The 17,387-nt window shown below is 41.0% G+C and overlaps 1 protein-coding gene across 3 annotated transcripts in view; it reads left to right on the top strand.

Annotated features, from left to right (window-relative positions):
• LOC140488190 (rasGAP-activating-like protein 1) overlaps nt 1–17,387 on the top strand; it is a 271,904-nt gene that overhangs the window by 191,305 nt on the left and 63,212 nt on the right. For all 3 annotated transcript variants that reach the window (XM_072588080.1, XM_072588079.1, XM_072588078.1), the window contains one exon: nt 9,605–9,669. In XM_072588080.1, coding sequence (XP_072444181.1) covers nt 9,605–9,669 — 65 coding nt within the window. The remainder of the gene's footprint in view (nt 1–9,604; nt 9,670–17,387) is intronic.

The raw sequence follows: 17,387 nt of genomic DNA, 5'->3' as shown, positions 1-17,387 counted from the left end.
GTGGTATTATTGCGAGACTATTGATCCAGAAGCTCAGCTAAAGTTTCAGGTTTGAATCCCAACCATGGTGAAATTTGAATTTATTAAAAATATTTGGAATTATAAATCGACTGACAACCGTGAAACCATCAGTGATTGTCAGGATAAACCCATCTGGTTTACTAATGTCCTTCACGGAATGAAATCTGTGATCCTCACTTGGTCCAGCCTACATGTGACTCCAGACCCACAGCAATGTGGTTGACTCTCAGCTGCCCTCTGAAGTGGAATAGTAAGCTACTTAGTTCAAGGGCAGAGAGGGACAGGCAATAAATGTGGCAGAAGGTGATACCAATATCCCCTGAGTGAATAAAACAGACATAGACTAGGTGGGCTGGAGTGGTTTGTCCATGTTGGGATGCTAGTATAAATCCAAGCAAGTCTTGCACATATTCAGTTCCAAGCCATTGTTAAAGTTGCTGAGCATATAAATGATAAAAAAAGACTCAACCCAGTGCAAAATTAGCACATTTTATGTATTAGATAAAAGGGATAGAATATTAGGTAACTGGAATTTAATGTGTAAGTGAATAAATATGGAAAATCTAAAGTCAATTATGAAACATTCATTCAATTTAATTGTACCTTATCATAGGAACTCTTTAGAGTAGGTTAAATTTTCACTCGTGAACAATACCTGCAAACCAGCACTCAGATACTTGGGCTTTAATACAAGGAGGCATGTCCTTTGTAATGGAGATTGGCCCACCAATCAACAGTCTAATAACACATACAGGAAGGAACCAATAATACAACAAAGGAATGTGTTTTATACTTGGCTTCTGAAACAGAAATACACTTAGCTACAGCAGCTGTTTTAAACTGCTTAAAGTTGCTAACTAATTTTAAAATTCTTTCCAATCTATCAGCTAAAACAGAGGCCGGGATGATAGTGATTTTTTTTTGCTTTTTAAGATGGGGTAAATTACTGGTATTTCCACCATTCGTTGTGACAGTTTATACTGTCCTTTTGACAAAGTTACCCTTGAAAGATTGAATTGTTATTTGCGCAATGTTATTGGGACAATATATTGCTGCCTTGTAATGCAAGGGCAGCAACACTGAGTGACAGCCTGAGAAGAAATGTGCTGCACTTTGCTTCAGCAAACAAAGCATTAAAGAAAAACTACAGTGACTAACTGAGCATTTCATTAATTAGCAGTGATAAAGTTCCCATTACCATGGAAACAGACAGACCATTTGCACTCAGATCCTGCTAAAGAAGTGAAAGGGCTTTCCTTGGTGTTAATAAGGGAAAATGTGATCGGCTGCTATTGACTGAAATCCCTCTGATAGGAATTACAGGCAGTGATCAATTTATGATGTTGCTGCTGAGTTCAAGGTTGACAAACAGCAGAGATTGATTCTGATCTTGCTACAGGTGAACCTGTTAGGGTTGTTCATATTTCAAAAGGGCAGAATATAATTTCTATCCAAACTGAATCTGTCCCATAAAATATATATGTGATATTGAAAACAGTCATCAATTTAATTCCATTATTTGGAACACTTTAAGAAATTGAAGATTGGGAAACAACCAAGAGCAATATTTCTTATGAACTAGATTAAATAGAGCAAATATCCCATGGAATAGCAGAGTCCACAATAGCATCGATCCTGAGCTCCAAATGTTTCTTACAAATATTTAAACTGTTGTCAGAAAGACCTTGTGCCCTCCTGTTCAAGTTTAACATGCTGCTGGACTAGGTAAAATAATTTTGAGACAGGCTTCACTGATCATCTTGCTATACTTAGGTCAATAGATCATATTCTGCTGAGTCTTTCTGGCAATTTCTGTTTTTTTTTCTGATTTCCAGCATTTACGGTTCTTTGATATTTTTTAATATCCTGAAGTGTGTCCGGGAGCAGGGGCATTGTCGGAATGGGGATTATACATCGCTCAAGCTTGTGCTAATGTGACCTTTCAATGTGTACAAGCGACCATTGATGGGTTAACTGGAATGACCATACATGGATCACAAAGGAAGGCCTGAGACTATGGATCTCCAATGTTTAGATCACTTTCTACCCTAATCTCCCTCACCTTCCACCCATATCCTACTCCGCATATCATCGACAATCCATCGTGTCTCTGTGATTGCTGTTGATTGGAAGATCTTGACACTGCTCTTGATAATAGAATATCAGTTTCGTTATGACTGGGCATCTATTTCTTGTGTTGAATTTTCATGGAGGCATTGAAATAGTCACAGAGTCACAGAGGTTTCACAGCATGGTAAGAGGCCATTTGGCCCATCATGTACATGCTGATCATCAAACATTCATCTATTCTATTTCCATCTTCCAGTACTTGGCCTGTAGAATTGTATGCTATAGTGGTTCAAGTGTTCATCTAAATACAAGTAGTTCTTGAGGGCTTCTGGATCTACCACCCTTTCAGGCAGTGTGCTCTAGATTCTCACAATCCCCTCTGGATGAAAAGATTTTACGTCAACTCCCTCTAAACCTCCTGATGCTTACCTTAAATCTGTCTCCCTTGGTTATTGACACCACCCCACCCCCCCCAACACTAAGGAATATATACTTCTCCAAATCTATCTTGTGTATGCCCTCCTTAACTTTGTACACTTCAATCGGACCTACCCTTAGCTTTTAATGCTCTAAGGAAAACAACTCCAGTCTAGCTTTTTTATAGGTGAGTCAACCCAGCCTGGGCAACATCTTGGTGAATCTCCTCTGTACTTTTTCTAGTACAATCACATTCTTTCTATAATGTGGTGACCAGAACTGCACATATTACTCTAGCTGTAGTCCAACCAATATTAAATATAGCTCTATCATAACTTCTTTGCTCTTTTATTCAAAGCCTTGACTAATGAAGGCAAGTATCCCATTATGCCAATTTATGGCTTTGAAACGAATGAGTTTGAAACATTTCCTTTAGTTCTCAAGTGAACTCTTGTAAAAGGGTCTGCATAATCTTGCACATGCTCAGAAAGATGGGACGTGCCATGAGAATGCCCAATCTAAGTCTGATTAAGTGTGTCCTCTGCTCAGGGTGACGCCAGGGTGCTCACTCACATGGGCAGAGCTTCCTTTCTTACAAAGCCATCCAGAAGTCTGCCTGTAATATGAGGGGAACCTTGTTTGTGAGATCTGGAATTTGCTGTTACAAACTGGTGGAGGCAAATTCAATTGAGGCCTTGAGAAGAAAATTGGATGGTTATCTGAAGAGAAAAATAATCTGTAGCGCTACAAGAGAGGAAGAGGGGACTTGCTGAGTTGATCTTGCAGGAAGCTAGCATGGACACAATGGAGTGAACATTCTTCTCCTGTGCTGTAACAATTCTATGTAACAATGCTGCAAGCAGTGTTTCTTCCACATGTGTCTATGTAACAAATATTTTGAGATTGATTTGTTGCTTGTGAAGTGGCTTGAGACTGTGGCTTAGTTTCTATTTCTGTGATAAACATTGGATTAAATCTGATGTAAATCATGTACCACATATACTCAAGTAATAGTTGACCTCATGTAAAAGTCAACCCCCTATTTTTGGCTAAATAATCTGGAATTTTCCAGCTACCTCGTATAAACGTTGACCCTAGTTCTTCCCAGATAACAGATGAATGTTTATGAGTCAGTGTGCCAGCCGTCACATCCCACTCCAGCTTTCCAATCTGCTGGTTGTTCGGTTCGGCTCCGCTCCCCACCTTCCAGTCTACTGGCTGTCGTGTTCCGCTCTGGGTTTTCAGAATTACCATAATTCATTGTTCTTTCCCTTATTCATTTAGAGATCAATTGGACTTCTGCTAATAGTATGGTATGAATTTTGACAAGCGTGAATTTCAGTCCCATGCAGTATCCATGTAAGAGTCGACCCTATAAATTTAACCTTAAAAAGTAATCAAAAAAATTTGACTATGACTCGAGTATATACAGCAAGCAAATGTTGACCAAGTTTCTGATTTTTCTCCTGATAACCTGTTTCCATCTTTTAAAAATTAACCAAATTTGCATAATCCATACTGCCTGATAGAGGAGATCCCAAGTGCATCACTTATCACATTTCTAACAGTCTGGCAAACCACAGCAAAAATTATAATGGTATAAATAAATGTACATTACGAAAGCTCTGCAATAAAAAGGAACACAAGTGCCTGTACTGCATTAACCTTGACACCACCTCACATTTCAGTACTTGTTTTATAGTTATGCTCCATTAAAATACATTCACAATAAACACAAGTACCACAGTTTAACTATCTATGGCATGTGTGCAAATACAGAATCTGTGGCCTAGAAATTTGAACCTGTTGTCTATCTTAAAAGTATATTGTGGCTGTCTAAATGTGGTAGATGGTGGGTGGCATGCACACTGTCTCTGGTCTCTGCTAGAAATGCGCCACATACCATATTGGATAAGGTCACTCTATAGCATCCAGGCCATGTTCCTGAATTGGAGTTATCCCCAGATTTGTCTATGGAATTGGTCACTTGCAGGCCAATCAGGCAGTGGCTCTGGTATGTACCATGGATGGTTGGAGTCAGTGTTTTCAGGTGCTGAGTTGATAAAGGGATAACCAGGTTCTGTCATTCAGCAAGCAGGTTTAGTATCTTTTGTCTCTCTAATTGGTGATCAGGAGTCCTCCTGTGGCTCCATCTTACAACTGCAGCTTGTTGTCGGCTACCATCTTGATTATATACCTATCTTTCCCTCTCCTGGCCTTGGCTGGAGTCTCAGCTGGCCAATAATGCAGCTGTCATACCTGCACCAATAGCCAAGATTACAAATTGTTGGCACTCACCTAATGAGTCAGAAAAACTAATTTGCTGTGGTCCCCCTCCGTTATCCACATTAGATGTTGTGCAGTGTGATTTTCGTTATTCTTTCGTGGGAAGGGGGCATCGCTGGCAAGATCAACATTTGTTGCCCAAGCTTGATTATGGCTGAATGGCTTACCAGCCCACTTCAGAGAGATGTTATGAGTTCACCACATTGCTATTGATCTGCAGTCATATTTAAGCCACACCTGACAGGGATGATGGATTTCCTCCTATTGAGAACAGTAGCGAATGAAATGGGTTTTTATAGCAATTATGATAATTACCATGGTTACTATCACTTAGACGAGCTTTATACTTCAGGTTTATTTCAGTTAACATGGTGGCATTTCAGATTTGAACCATGTCCCCAGAGCATTAACTTAGGCTTCTGGATTCCAGTCCAACCACATCACCATGACTCCAGCATCTCACCCTTGTCATCACACCTGGATTACTAAATTGGATTTAGATATAATCCAATGTCTAGCTCATGTGTTATAAAGTTAATATTACCATATCGTGGTTGTGATATTTTTTTTTGCATTTATTTTGTACTATGTAAAACAGCAACCTATGGAAATTGCCACATTCAGCAAACCGACACTTTCAAAAAGTCGCTCCATTTGTTTTCTGTCGAACAGTAGGTGCAGGGCATCTTGCACTATTTTGAGTAGATCACTCAAACTAGTTCAGGGATTATTGAAGAACAGTTCCCAGGTCAGATGTTTGGATTTGGAAAACGCAAACTGAAGTTCACTCCATGTTCAGCTGGATTGCTGAAAAAGCAATCAAATATAAACTTGTTCTGTGTACTTGGGACTCAGGTAGAATTAGGAGAAAGTGAGGACTGCAGATGATGGAAGTCAGAGTCAAAGAGTGTTGTGCTGGTAAACACAACACAAAGAGTGTTGTGAGGAGCAGGAGAATCGACGTTTTGGGCATAAGCCCTTCATCCTGATGCTCTTCGACTTAGGCAGAGTTCAAGAACAGTTGGATAGCTCTGCACAGGCAGGACGTAGGAAGTAGTTCTAGGAATTAGTAAATGTTGGAGCTAGGTTCAGATGAAGTTATGAGTCTTTAATAGTTCATTGCAGCAAAAAGTGGAGTCAAAGGCTCAAAACCAGTAATAGATGGGTACAACTGAACAAATTTTGAACTCAGAAAAAAATCCAGGGTCAATGCCAACTTGGTGAAACTAGAAGTTTATGCGAGGTTGAAATTCTGCCTGTGACTAGACACTTGAATTCAATTCCCAGAATCAAGTCCCAGTTGGGAGAATGAACAGCCAAACTGTGAGCAGCCTGTTTCATAGAAAGGTAAGTATTATTAATGGACCTATTCCTATATATTGTGATACATCTCTGGGGTAGATGGGGATTTGTCCCCAGGCTTTCTGGCTGCAGAGCTAGATACACTATTACTGTACCACAAGAACCCTCTTAATTCCAAAGCAAGGTCTTCAGCAGTGAAAAACAGTGGTCCCTTACAAACTTTAATGTGCTTTGATGACCCATAGTGTCACAAATATACACAGTTTTCCTGAAGAATCTGTGGGACCTGTCTTGGCCACACTTGCTATTTCATGTACTCTGCATGGTGTTTCACTATAGTTTGTATATTACCTCAAGTTAATTCTAATTAAATGCTAGAATATAAATTGAGTGTATATATATATTGTAGTTTGGATTACTAAATTTGTATAGTGAGGTGTATTGTTCATTCAAAAACCATTCTGTTAATGGATTGTTATGCTTTTCCTGTAAAAAGCAAGGTTACTGAACCCTAAACAGACTGTAACTAAATATAGTGATCTGGTGAGTGACAATGACATAATTTGGTGACTACTGCAGGATTTGAAAGTAACACACTAACAAGTGCTGCGATTGACTGTGATCTGGTGGGTCACTTCTGCAAACAATTTGAACAGCCCTGTTAATGTTCATTAGCATTGGACAAAGATTAAAAGCTAATTTAAGCACTGTGGAAATTTAACATTGATCCATATCTGTGAACGTATTGATCAGTGAGTGAGTGCTCACGAACAGCTACCCTCTTTCTGGCTATGTCACATGACATTAGAAAACTAAGGGTATCCTTCACTAGATAAAGTGTGGCACAAGTTACACCAGTGATGCAAGATTTTCTTCAAAAACGCACTAAAAGGCTAGATAAAGAAACAGAGAACGAAGTCGTATTTTCTTCTTTGAAATACAAGTCTTGCATTTTTATAGCTTCTTGCATGATCTTAGTACATCCCAAAGCATAATACAGATTAAAGTTTTGTCAAACTGTTGTCAGATGGAATGTAGAAAATACAGTAGCCAATTTGAATAGAATAAACTCTCAAACAGCCATGTGATAATAACCAGATAATCTGTTCAAATGATGTTTATTGAGGGGTAATGTTGAAATATTACAAAATCATGGGATTATGGATTTTGGAGAGGCGAAGGCTTTCCCATTAGAAGGTGGCAGATTCCTTTTGTACCTAGTTATATGTCCTCTTTCTGACTGTTAATGCATTTAACCAGATTAGTAGCAGATACACAAGTCAGTCATTCATTTTATCACTTTCTGTCTCAATGTGTGTTATACGATAGAGCAGAGAAATTGCATGTAAGGTTCTCTTACAGTAAAACTGCATTGGCTCTTTATCTTTGATCACCCAGAATTGTTATATTGTTGAACTGGAAATGATTCCGTCATTGGCTTTTGTGGTAGAGTGGAAATTTATGGGACAATTTAAACTCCATAACCAGTTATTTTGTCCATAAAATGTAACTGTTCCATTTCTGCATGATCTGTAATTTTTAACACCTGTTATGGACTAGGTCAGACCACTCAAAACATTCTTAAGCAGGCGGCCCAAACCATAACTTTGCAGTTTGTTTCTGTAAGTGTACAGTGAAAATTACCTGGAGTAAGTTAGTTAGGTTGACTACCAGGTTTTAAAACAGACAAAAATTTATTCACAAAATTATGGAATGAAACACAAAGAACAGAATAAAGAATACCCACAGAACTCAGTCTATTCAAACTAGACTGTAGTATACTGTTCTGAAAAATATGTGCAACAATTCCAATAAAAAAACCCTTTAAACACAATATAAATGAAACAGAGGCTTACCAGTCGAAGTTAGGAGGGCAGAAGGAGAGAGTCCAGCAACCTGTTTCCACTCAGTCCACTGCTGAACTGACTCAAACAAGACTTCAGCTTTTAGGACTGACTACTTCCCTTTCATTGTACAGATTACTTCTAAAATATCAAAGCTGTGGCCTAAAGTCTCATCTATTTACGTATAAACAACAAGGTCTCCCAATACCTTTCTCATCTCTGTTCCAACCCAGCCGATTCAGAGCCTGGAGTGTTTTACGACCCCTCTGAGAAAAGATCATATTCTTGAGAAAAGGACCAGCTTTGTAACACAACAATAATTCTGGTGTTAGTATTAAGTCCTGCAAATGTTGTACATGAAACCCAAATGGAAGTTTGTGCAGTTCTCGGGTGACTTGCCTATGGTGACATATTTGTTCCAGTTAAAGCTGTCAAAATGTCAGTAAAGCGATGGAAGGTGGTTTAAAGGAATTTTCCCAGTTGGAGTCCCTGAGAAGCAGTGGGGTTTCTTTAAGAAAGGTCTGCATCCATAGGTTGGCTCCTGTCAAAAACTCCTCCCCATTTCTCGTTTTCATTTTTCCCCAATGGATAGCCACTACCTGCCATTAGAAACTGTCAAGCAGCTGACTCGTAGCAGTCAGGTGACACCTGACAGTCAAAGTCTTCCAGGTTCCAGGTGTGAGTGCCAGCAGGAGGCTGTTTCAGCCCCTGTTCAGAATTGAAATTGATTCTGGATTGCTTAACTCATTCATCACCAGCCCATTTCAAGGGTCACAGGTTGATATGACCTGAATGAAGAATGGGTTTGGGTCAATTCATAATCACTCAAAACTAGTCTGAAGCTGTTGGAATGTCTCTTGCCTGCGTTATTCAAAGCTGTAGGCACACAGTTTTGAATCTCTTCTTGGCTCTAAACCAAATTCATCTTAAGTTTCCTTTTGCTGGAGAGAAGAATTTAATTGAACTGGCAGTGCTAACAATATGTTTGACTCAGAAGTTCATGAAATTATGATTGTGGAGGTGTTTAGAAAATTCACAGCCAATTATCAATTACATGTATTCAAAAGGATACAAAGATAATAAAATGCTGAAATTATTTTCACTTTTATATCAATCTACCAATTTATATTGCTCGATAATTAGATCTATTCCTACCAAAGAACAAAGAACAAAGAAAATTTACAGCCCAGGAACAGGTCCTTCCGCCTGCAAGCCTGTGCCGATCCAAATCCACTGTCTAAGCCTATCGCCCAATTGCTAAGGATCTGGAACCCCCTGCTCCACACCTCCTCATGCATCTGTCCAGACACACCTTAAATGAATCTATTGTGCCTGTCTCTACGGCAACGTGTTCCAGGCACCTACCACCCTCTCTGTAAAGTACCTTCTGCGTGTATCCCCCTTAAACATTTCTCCTCTCACCTTGAATGTGTGACCTCTCGTTATTGAATCCCTCAACCTGGGAAAAAGCTTATCTCTATCCACCCTGTCTATACCCTTCATGATTTTGTAGACCTCAATAGAGTCCCCCGATTGTATCAAATGTGGTCAATGTACAAGATTTTATAAAAAGTCCTAAATTCTTTTCAGAAGTAGGCAGGCTGCTGTACATTGAAAGATTTGGTATTTAGTTTACTAAGCAATATTTTTTCTGTTTTACACAGCTGATCCGAACACTCTTTTCAGATCCAATTCTTTGGCTTCAAAGGCTATGGAACAGTTTATGAAGGTAAGTGGTTTTAAGTTCTCAAACAACTGTCTTCTAATGTCTCCATGTTGATCTTGCAAACTTGTGACATTGAGTGATCAAATTATTATGTCACAGACACTTGTGATATTGCCTTTTCAGTTAAGTTTAAGTTAAGTTTACTTTAAGTTGTTATTGTCTGCAAGTTGTGAGTTTTAAGAAGGAAATCTGCAAATCCTGGAGATTAACTTCTCGTCCCTAGTTCAATTTCAATCACTCATTTAGAAGGAATAACATCCTTCTTGATTTTCTTACTGTGAGAATGAATTTACTAGCTAATCTAACACTCCGGGAAATTCATTGTTCTCAGGTCTTCGGTTGTCTATGGAGTAAAATAAATACTTGAACAAGCTCCACTAGTTTTCTGGAATGTTGCATCTAAAGAAAATTAAGAATTCCTAGACACCTTGCTTAAATAGAAGCAGACCCTAAGCTTGCAGAAAGAGATGTAACCTTGGATTTATTGAAGAATGTTCACTAGTGTCTTGGAGAAACATGAAATATTGTGCACTACAGTCTTCACTTCTCAGCAGCCTAAAGAATATAGATGTACTGTTAATAAAACAGCAAACCCTGAGCTACATAAATCATCTGGACCTAATGTAATCCACCCTGAAGGCTTTTGAAGGAGGACAGAGAGGAAATTCATCCTCAGACACGACAAATGTTGCTGGATAATTGGAGACTTGCCAAACTAGCATCTTCACTTATGAAGGGAGAAAAGATTAAACTGAGACACTTAGTTAAGTCTTTAATTAAGAATCTATTGTGGGCAACTCATAACTGGAGATTAAATAAGTGAATACACAGAAATGAATGAGTTAATTAAGGACAATCAGAATTCATTCATTCAATAAAGTTTGTAATAACTGCAATGCATTTATTTTAAAGATTTAAGTTTTTGGATATAGGGACTACAAAGATTTTACAGCACAATAAAAGATCATTCAATCCAAAATTCCTGCTCTTTGAAAGTGCGAACCAATTAGTGCCACACTTATCCTCTTTTTAGTTTTACTAATTATTAAAGGAATATACATATATTATTTCTTGTTGACAGTTTCTGTTACATCATTTGACAGTTACTTCTTCCACCATCCTTTCAGCAGAAAGGTCGATGAATGGTGAGTCTCCTTCCTTCACCACTGAGTGCAAAATCCAACCCAATGGGTTTTCGCATGAATGTCAAAATGTCCAGATTTCTTATGGATATAATAATGAAAGAGCATTGTCTCCAACAACTCAAAGAGGTGCTATTGACCTCTGCAGATGACCTTTTTAATTCAATCTTGTTTTGCTGTCAGATTGTTTTTAACTGGAAGCAAGATGTCCATACTCTTCTGTACAAGAGGATGTATAGAATGATGGAAGTTATAACAAAAGAAGTGATACTTCAGCACAGATAGAGCAACCCAAACCAATCTCCTTGCCTTGCCTTCTATCCTTAGCCTGTTATCATTTTTATACAATGATCTCTGATCAACTACTTCCCGAGACATGTTTTTCCAACTTTCACAACCATCTGATTATTTATCAAGTTTAGAAGCGATTTTAAAATATATGATGCCATGGCACCGACTTACCAACCAATAAGAAGATAGATTATCCAAAGTAACTATAAGTCAGTGATCCTATAACTCCTATGTTTGGCAGTATTTAGCTGTAATGAATTAATCAGAATTATGATTGTGGAGGCGTTTGGCATCACTTTTTAATATTCTTGTTTCCACGTTTGTGGAATGTGAGCATCACTGGCAAGGCCAATGTTCATTGCCCAGAGGGCAGTTAAGAACCAACCGCATTGCTTTGGGTCTGGAGTCATATGTAGGCTAGACCAGGATAAAGGATTTCCTTCCAAAAGGTCATTAGTGAACCAGGCATTGTTCTTTCCGGGGCAATTGCTCCATGGTCATTAATAATTCCAGTATCTCATTGAATCCAAATACCACCATAGCTATGCTGAGATTCAAACCCAGGTCCTCAGAGCATGACCTGGTGCTCTGAACTAACTGTCTAATGATGATAACATTGGGCCAGCACCTCCCCTCATAGGTGATTATTAATTACATGTGCTTGAGAGGAGACAAAGTTGATAAAATGCTGAAAGGCTTTTTATTTCAATATCAAGGTATTAATACATACATGTAGAGTCATAGAGTCACAGAGATGTACAGCACGGTAACAGACCCTTTGGTCCAATTCGTCCATGCCAACCAGATATCCCAACCAAATCTAGTCCCACATGCCAGCATCCAGCCCATATCCCTCCAAACCCTACCTATTCCTATACCCATCCAGATGCCTTTTAAATGTTGCAATTGTACCAGCCTCCACCACTTCCTCTGGCAGCTCATTCCATACACATACCACCCTCTGCGTGAAAAAGTTACCCCTTAGGTCTCTTCTATATCTTTCCCCTCTTACACTAAACCTATGCCCTCTAGTTCTGAACTCCCCCACCCCAGGAAAAGACTTTGTCTATTTACCCTATCCATGCCCCTCATGATTTTATAAACCTCAATAAAGTCATCCCCTCAGCCTCTGACGCTCCAGGGAAAACAGCCCCAGCCTGTTCAGCCTCTCCCTGTAGCTCAAACCTCCAACCTTGGCAACATCCGTGTAAATCTTTTCTGAACCCTTTCAAGTTTCACAACATCCTTCCAATAGGAAGGAGACCAGAATTGCATGCAATATTCCAACAGTGGCCTAACCAATGTCCTTTCCAGTCACAACATGACCTCCCAACTTGTGTACTCAATACTCTGACCAATAAAAGAAAGCATCTCAAACACCTTCTTCACTATCCTATGTACCTGGAACTCTACTTTCAAGGAGCTATAAACCTGCACTCCAAGGTCTCTTTGTTCAGCAACACTCCTTTGGACTTTACCATTAAGTGTAGAAGTCCGACTAAGATTGGCTTTCCCAAAATGCAGCACCTCACATTTATCTAAATTAAGCACCATCTACCACTTCTCAGCCCTTTGACCCATCTGATCAAGATCCCGTTGTAATCTAAGGTAACTTTCTTTGCTGTCCACCACACCTCCAATTTTGGTGTCATCTGCAAACTTACTACTATACCTCCGATTTTTATATCCAAATCATTTATATAAATGATGAAAAGTAGTGGACCCAGCCCCGATCCTTATGGCATTTCACTGGTCACAGGCCTCCAGTCTGAAAAACAACTCTCCACCACCACCCTCTGTCTTCTACCTTTGAGCCAGTTCTGTATCCAAATGGCTAGTTCTCCCTGTATTCCATGAGATCTAACCTTGCTAACCAGTCCCCCATGGTGAACCTTGTTGAATCCCTTACTGAAGTCCATATAGATCATGTCTACTGCTCTGCCCTCATCAGTCCTCTTTGTTGCTTCTTCAAAAACCTCAATCAAACTTGTGAAACATGATTTCCCACACACATGTTGACTATCCCTAATCAGTCCTTGCCCTTCCAAATACATGTACATCCTGTCCCTCAGGAATCCCTCCAACAACTTGCCCACACCGACATCAGGCTCACCGATCTATAGTTCTTTGGCTTCTATTTACCATCTTTCTTAAATAGTGTCACCACGTTTGCCAACCTCCAGTCTTCCGGCACCTCAGCTGTGACTACCAATGATACAAATATCTCAGCAAGAGGTCCAGCAATCACTTCTCGAGCTTCCCATAGAGTTCTAGGGTACACCTGACCAGATCCTGGGGATTTATCCACTTTTATTCTTGGTATTTTGTGGGGTGAAGCCTCTAAAGGGGATCTGTGGTTTGTGAAAGTGGGACAAGCAACAGAGAGGTTCTTGAACCAATTAGATTGTGCATCACCGTGAGGGTTCCTCAGAGCCCAAACTGAGAAGAATAAGTGGGGAAACATAAATTAGATTTCAGTAATGTACAGGAAGTACAATAAAGATTGGGAAATTCAGGTAGGCTAAGAAAGAAAGAAATGACAGACAGTCTGAGAAATTTTAAAAGTATATTTTTTTGTTGTCTATGGAGGAAGCACAATGTCATAATTTAATTCTTTCAGCTCAAGAGATGTTGTTCAATGATAATTATCATTTAGCACTTAAATCCTCAATTACAGTAGCTGAATGCACCAACCCCAACTTGTGGAGCAGTTTCTGATGTGATGCAGTTTGTCTATCAGCCTGTGGAAGAGTATAATTTTTTTAAAAATGTAACCTATTTTTCAAATCGACCTGCTCAGCGATGTTATTACATGCCTCTGTGGCAGGTGGGACTTGAACCCATGTCTCTTCATCCAGGGGTAGGGAAACATAGAACATAGAACAATACAGCACAGAACAGGCTCTTCGGCCCACGATGTTGTGCCGAACATTTGTCCTAGCTTAAGCACCTATCCATGTGCCTATCCAATTGTCGCTTAAAGGTCACCAATGATTCTGACTCTGCCACTCCCACAGGCAGCGCATTCCATGCCCCCACCACTCTCTGGGTAAAGAACCTACCCCTGACATCTCCCCTATACCTTCCACCCTTCACCTTAATTTTATGTCCCCTTGTAACACTCTGTTGTACCTGGGGAAAAAGTCTCTGACTGTCTATCTATTCCCCGATCATCTTATAAACCTCTATCAAGTCACCCCTCATCCTTCGCCGTTCCAATGAGAAAAGGCCGAGCACTCTCAACCTATCCTCATACGACCTATTCTCCATTCCAGGCAACATCCTGGTAAATCTCCTCTGCACCCTCTCCAAAGCTTCCACATTTTTCCTAAAGTGAGGCAACCAGAACTGCACACAGTACTCCAAATGTGGCCTTACCAAGGCCCTATACAGCTGCAACATCACCTCACGACTCTTGAATTCAATCCCTCTGCTAATGAACGCTAATACACCTTCTTACAAGCTCTATCCACGTGAGTGGCAACTTTCAAAGAGCTATGAACATAGATCCCAAGATCCCTCTGCTCCTCCACCTTACTAAGAACCCTACCGTTAACCCGGCATTCCACATTCTTATTTGTCCTTCCAAAATGGACAACCTCACACTTGAACTCCATCTGCCACTCCTCAGCCCAGCTCTGCATCATATCTAAGTCCCTTTGCAGCCGACAACAGCCCTCCTCACTATCCACAACTCCACCAATCTTTGTATCATCTGCAAATTTACTGACCTACCCTTCGACTCCCTCTTCCAAGTCATTAATAAAAATTACAAACAGCAGAGGACCCAGAACTGATCCCTGCGGAACTCCACTTGTAACTGGGCTCCAGGCTGAATATTTACCATCTACCACCACTCTCTGCCTTTGATTGGTTAGCCAGTTTTGTATCCAACTGGCCAAACTTCCCACTATCCATGCCTCCTGACTTTCCGCATAAGCCTACCATGGGGAACCTTATCAAATGCCTTACTAAAATCCATGTACACTACATCCACTGCTCTACCCTCATCCACATGCTTGGTCACCTCCTCAAAGAATTCAATAAGACTTGTAAGGCAAGACCTACCCCTCACAAATCCGTGCTGGCTGTCCCTAATCAAGCAGTGTCTTTCCAGATACTCATAAATCCTATCCCTCAATACCCTTTCCATTACTTTGCCTACCACCGAAGGCAGGCTAACTGGCCTGTAATTCCTGGGGTTATCCCTATTCCCTTTTTTGAACAGGGGCACAACATTCGCCACTCTCCGGTCCCCTGGTACCACCCCCATTGACAGTGAAGACAAAAAGATCATTGCCAACGGTTCTGCAATTTCCTCTCTTGCTTCCCACATAATCCTAGGATATATCCTGTCAGGCCTGGGGGATTTGTCTATCCTCAAGTTTTTCAAAATGCCCAACACATCTTCCTTCCTAACAAGTATCTCCTCTAGCTTACCAGTCCGTTTCATACTCTCCTCTTCAACAATACGGTCCCTCTCATTTGTAAATACTGAAGAAAAGTACTCATTCAAGACCCCTCCTATCTCTTCCAACTCAATACACAGTCTCCCACTACTGTCCTTGATCGGACCTACCCTCGTTCTCGTCATTCTCGGGTTTCTCACATATGCATAAAAGGTCTTGGGATTATCCTTGATCCTACCCGCCAAAGATTTTTCATGCCCTCTCTTAGCTCTCCTAATCCCTTTCTTCAGCTCCCTCCTGGCTATCCTGTATCCCTCCAATACTCTGTCTGAATCTTGTTTCCTCAACCTTATGTAAGCCTCCTTCTTCCTCCTTACAAGACATTCAACCTCCCCCGTCAACCAAGGTTCCCTCACACGACCATCTCTTTCCTGCCTGACAGGTACATACATATCAAGGACACATCGTATCTGTTCCTTGAAAAAGTTCCACATTTCAACGACACCCTTCCCTGACAGCCTATGCCCCCAATTTATGCTCCTCAGATCCTGTCTTGCAGCATCGTATTTATCCTTCCCTCAATTGTAAAACCTGCCCTGTTGCACGCACCTATCTCTCCATAACCAAGGTGAAAGTCACAGAATTGTGGTCACCATCACCAAAATGCTCACCCACTAACAAGCCCATCACTTGCCCCAATTCGTTACCAAGTACCAAATCCAATATGGCCTCCCCTCTCGTCGGACAATCTACATACTGAGTTAGAAAAGCTTCCTGGACACACTACACAAACACCGTCCCATCCAATCTACTTGATCTAAAGAGCTTCCAATCAATATTTGGGAAGTTGAAATCGCCCATGACTACTACCCTGTGGCTTCTGCACCTTTCCAAAATCTGTTTCCCAATCTGTTTCTCCACATCTCTGCTGCTACTGGGGGGCCTATAATAAACACCCAACAAGGTGACTGCTCCTTTCCTATTTCTGACTTCAGCCCATACTATCTCCAAAGGCAGATCCCCCTCGAACTGCCTTTCTGCAGCCGTTATACCATTTCTAATTAGCAACGCCACCCCCCTCCTTTTTTACCACCCTCCCTCATCTTACTGAAACATCTGTAACCAGAAACCTCCAACAATTCCTGTCCCTCTTCTTTCCACGTTTCAGTGATGGCCACAACATCGTAGTCCCAGGTACTGATCCACGCCTTAAGTTCACCCACCTTATTTCTGATTCTCCTTGCGTTGAAGTATACTTGAGCCCATCTCTGTGTCCGCAAGTATTCCCTGTCAGTGTTACCTTCTCCACAGCCTCCCTACATTCTTGGACATCCTGAAAAACAGCTAACCTACTTGCTGGACTACAAGTCCGGATCCCATCCCCCTGCCAAATTAGTTTAAACCCCCCGAAGAGTGCTAGCAAACCTACCTCCCAGGATATTGGTGCCCTTCTGGTTCAGGTGCAACCTGTCCTGCTTGTACAGGTCCCACCTTCCCCAGAATGCAACCCAATTGTCCAAATACCTGAAGCCCTCCTTCCTACACCATCCTTGCAGCCACGTGTTCAACTGCACTCCCTCCCTATTCCTTGCCTCACTGTCACATGGCACCAGCAACAACCCCAGAGAGGACGACTCTGTCCGTCCTAGCTTTTAGCTTCCAGCCTAACTCCCTGAGCTCCTGAATGACCTCCCCACCCCTCTTCCTACCTATGTCGTTGGTGCCAATGTGCACCACGATTCTGGCTGCACACCCTCCCCCTTAAGGATTCTGAAGACACGGTCCGAGACGTCTCAGACCCTGGCACCCGGGAGGCAACAAATCATCTGAGAGTCCACAGAACCGCCTGTCTGTCCCTCTAACTATAGAGTCTCCTATA

Source organism: Chiloscyllium punctatum, chromosome 17 (assembly GCF_047496795.1).
Source record: "Chiloscyllium punctatum isolate Juve2018m chromosome 17, sChiPun1.3, whole genome shotgun sequence".
In the NCBI taxonomy this organism is placed as follows: domain Eukaryota; kingdom Metazoa; phylum Chordata; class Chondrichthyes; order Orectolobiformes; family Hemiscylliidae; genus Chiloscyllium; species Chiloscyllium punctatum.
This window is presented reverse-complemented; position numbering and strand designations above follow the sequence as displayed.